General features: G+C 42.8%; 2 protein-coding genes across 2 annotated transcripts; both read left to right on the top strand.

The window, feature by feature from the left end:
* Nucleotides 1-245: 245 nt before the first annotated feature.
* On the top strand, nucleotides 246-1,628 carry LOC145679423 (zinc finger MYM-type protein 1-like). Its single transcript, XM_081750005.1, has one exon. It carries the CDS (start codon nucleotides 246-248, stop codon nucleotides 1,626-1,628), a length of 1,383 nt encoding a protein of 460 aa, XP_081606131.1.
* Nucleotides 1,629-2,462: 834 nt separating this feature from the next.
* On the top strand, nucleotides 2,463-2,975 carry LOC145679425 (uncharacterized). Its single transcript, XM_081750006.1, has one exon. The coding sequence runs from the start codon at nucleotides 2,463-2,465 to the stop codon at nucleotides 2,973-2,975; it is 513 nt and encodes a 170-aa protein (XP_081606132.1).
* The last annotated feature ends 723 nt before the right edge of the window (nucleotides 2,976-3,698 follow it).

The raw sequence follows: 3,698 nt of genomic DNA on the forward strand, positions 1-3,698 counted from the left end.
TGAGTTTCGGGTTAACAATGGGTCAGCAAACAAGGCGACGCTAATACCATGCACGTGACTCTAAATGGCCTTATCTCAACTTATCTTTGTTGTCGAAATAGAGTGAGAAGTCATGTTGTTTGTTGCTTTTGGGTCAGAAGAGTGGTCCTGTTGCTACGGACACCTCTGAGTCATCGCTTCCAAGAAATAGCTCCTATTGCACGCCTTGTGTAGCACCTCAGTTTGGCAAAGAATAAGTGACCATCATGAGTGGCAGAGACAGAGACAAATTCCATAAATACGAAAGTGGGGCTGCGAAAGCCAAGAAACGTAAATATAAAGAAGATTTCATTCAGAAGCAAAAGGGATCTTTGGACAAGATTGTTGTAGCGGTAAAATCAGCGGATCAACACCAAAAACTTGAGAACACGGATGATGATTTGTCTGTGACTGTGAGCGACCGGTGTGATGCGACAGACCAGGTTGTGATACCAAGTTTTGCGTCCGACGAAGAAAACAAACTAGCCGGCAACAAAACTGTTTCTACGCCCTGTTGTCCCACAAGCAACAATGAAAACTTGGTGCAATTCTCTGGGGACAACGTTGTTGCAACAGATCCAGAAAGTGACCTCTCCTGTGAAAGCGCGACCATTCCTCTGCATACTTCTGACACTCTTCAAACGACGAGCACACTGTTCGAGGACGTATACGATCCAGGTAATTGGAAATATATTAACAGTGAAGTGCGTGACATATTAGTGGAGAAGGGTCCAATCAGGCTAAGTGACTGTGAATACCCAAAGGACGATGGTAACAGATATTTTGCGAACAATTTCTTTACACGGAGGATGCCGAACGGAGAAACAGTGAATAGGCGATGGCTAAGTTATTCGAAGATCAGAAACAGAGTATTTTGCTTTCTTTGTAACTTGTTTGGCACGACAGCTACTAGAGGCCAGTTAGCAAACGAAGTCTGCTGCGACTGGAAGCATCTTGGCGATAAACTTCAGCACCACGAAGTTTCTGTAAAGCACGTTAAGTGCATGACAGCGTGGTTGGAATCAGCTCGGAGAATGTCCAATGGTAGCGCAATAGATAACATGATGCTAGAACGAATTAGAAAAGAACAGCTGCATTTACGCGCAGTGTTAACAAGAATTCTAGCGATTGTACAGTACCTTGCCGAAAACAACAGCGCATTTCGTGGGAGAACGGAGAAACTTTATGCGCCGAACAATAGTCAGTTTTTAGGGTTAGTTGAGATGCTGGCCAAATTCGATCCAACCATGCAAGAACATCTCCACCGAATTAAGAACGACGAGGCTCACGACCATTACCTCGGGCATAGGATCCAAAACGAGCTTATCGACCTGATGGTGTCAGAAGTAAAGGGGAAAATTATTGATAAAGTGAAACTTGCTAAATATTTTGCCGTCATCCTTGACTGCACGCCTGATGTTGGTCACAAAGAGCAGATGTCCCTAATATTGCGTTTTCTGGACGTATCAGATCCGGAAGTGAAGGTGGTGGAGCACTTCATTGAATTTCTGGATGTGGACAACGCAACAGGAAAGGGGTTGTCCGAAGCTCTTCTTGCCGCACTGGCGAACCTAGGTCTAGACATTGCCGATTGTCGTGGCCAGGGGTAAAACAATGGTGCGAACATGAAGGGAAAACACCAAGAAGTTCAAGCGCACATTCTTGAACAGTCGAGCATTTTACACTCCGTGTGGCAGCCATAATTTGAACCTTGTTTTAGGAGACATGACTAAATGCAACTCCCAAGCAGGACGTTTTTTGGTGTCATACAGAGAATATATAAATGCTTTACTGCCTCGGCTGAAAGGTGGAAAATTTTGGAAGAAACCGTGCCTTTCATTACTACAAAATCACTTTCAGAAACGCGGTGGGAGTGCCGCCTGGAAAGTGTGAAAGCGCTGCGTTATCCGACGAAACAAGTCAGGGAGGCATTGTCGACTGTCGCAGATACCGCCAATGACCCGCTAGTAAAAAGTGAAGCCCAATGTCTTGCAAATTATGAGCTCGAAAGCTTCGAGTTTATTCTGAGCTTAATCATATGGTATGACATTTTATTTGCTGTGAATGCTGTCAGCAAAACTTTGCAATCAGCTGACATGCAGCTCGATGTGGCAATACAGCAAATCAAAGTCCTTGTTACTTTCTTGAGAAAGTACCGGGAAACCGGATTCTCCGATGCTATGATCGCAGCAAAGGAAATTGCAAAATGAAATGAAATGAAATCTTTGAGTTTTACGCCCCACGCTTATGCCGGTTAGGCTAAAGGAGACGGTGATGATGAGTAATGAATGAAATAGTGGAATGAAGAAAGTGGGAGGAAACGGGAGAACCCCGAGAAAACCCACGCACACGGTGTTTGTCCACCACAAAGTTCACTTGGCGGGGGTTGGGATCGAACCCGGGACCCCAAGCACCAGAGGTGAGCAAAGGAAATTGCGTCCGAAATGAACGTAGCTCAGAAATTCAAGGAACGAAGAGTCAGATACAAGAAAAAACAATTCGATTATGAGGGTAACGACGAAGAAACATCTTCGTCGGAGACCTTCAGAACAGGATATTTCTTATGGATAGTGGATCAAGCACTTACCTCAATGGAAAAAAGATTCGAACAACTGGAAGAGTATGTTTCAATCTTTGGATTTCTATACAACTTGAAGGGTTTGTGGTCATTGAACGACGATTATTTGTTAAAGTGCTGCATGGATTTGGACATGTTACGCGCAGAAGATTCACGCGATTTGGACGGAATTGACTTGTGCGCAGAATTGAAGATTTTTCGAGAAATGCTTCCTGATAACATCAATGCCTCCCAAATGTGTCTTCAGTACGTTTGGCCCATTCGAGATTCATTTCCCAACATCGTTATTGTATACAGAATTATGTTGACAATTCCTGTGACAGTTTCCAGCGCGGAAAGAAGCTTTTCGAAGTTGAAACTTATCAAAAACTATCTATGATCAACAATGTCGCAAAGCAGATTGTGCGGTTTAGCTATTTTGTCCATCGAAAAGGAAGTTGCCTCAACAATGGACTACGAGGACCTTATAAACGATTTTGCACAGCGAAAAGCCAGAAAAGTGGACTTCCGTCTGTGACCGTCAAAGCAGCTGCTTCGTAAGTCAGTGATAGTTTTATTATGTGTTCTAGTTTGTTAATCTTGCATGCATGTAAAATGTTTCCGAATCATTAATGCAGTAAGTTATATCGACCCCCATGCCATAAGAACCCCTTACCCCCTCAAAAATTTCACCTATGTTTCCTGGCTTCGGGGGGCTTCGCCTAACGAACTCCCCGCCCGGGGCCCCGCATACTACTAAGGCCGCCTCTGTTTTGCGGCTTCCTTTCTGATTGTTACAAAATTATATAGCTCACCCAAATTTATTCCTTCGTTTATTTGGGTACTACAAAATGATATAAAATTCTGAGAGTTGAAATGTTTTTCCTTCGAATTTTTAGGTTAGTATTAAAGTAAATAGACCACTCAAATTTATTCCTACGTTTATTTGAATAGGGAAAAAAGTACAGAAATTCTGAGTTAGTTACAATGGCATTTCTCGTTGGTGCAAAATTAAATAGACCACTCAAATTTATTCCTTCATTTATTGAAATAGTACGAAATGGTATAAAAGTCTGAGCTAGTTAAAGTGGTTGTTTTTTACTTTTTCTCTTTGGAACAAATT

The sequence above is a fragment of the Thermobia domestica genome, chromosome 2 (assembly GCF_964235325.1).
Source record: "Thermobia domestica chromosome 2, izTheDome1.hap1.1, whole genome shotgun sequence".
Classification (NCBI taxonomy): Eukaryota; Metazoa; Arthropoda; class Insecta; order Zygentoma; family Lepismatidae; genus Thermobia; species Thermobia domestica.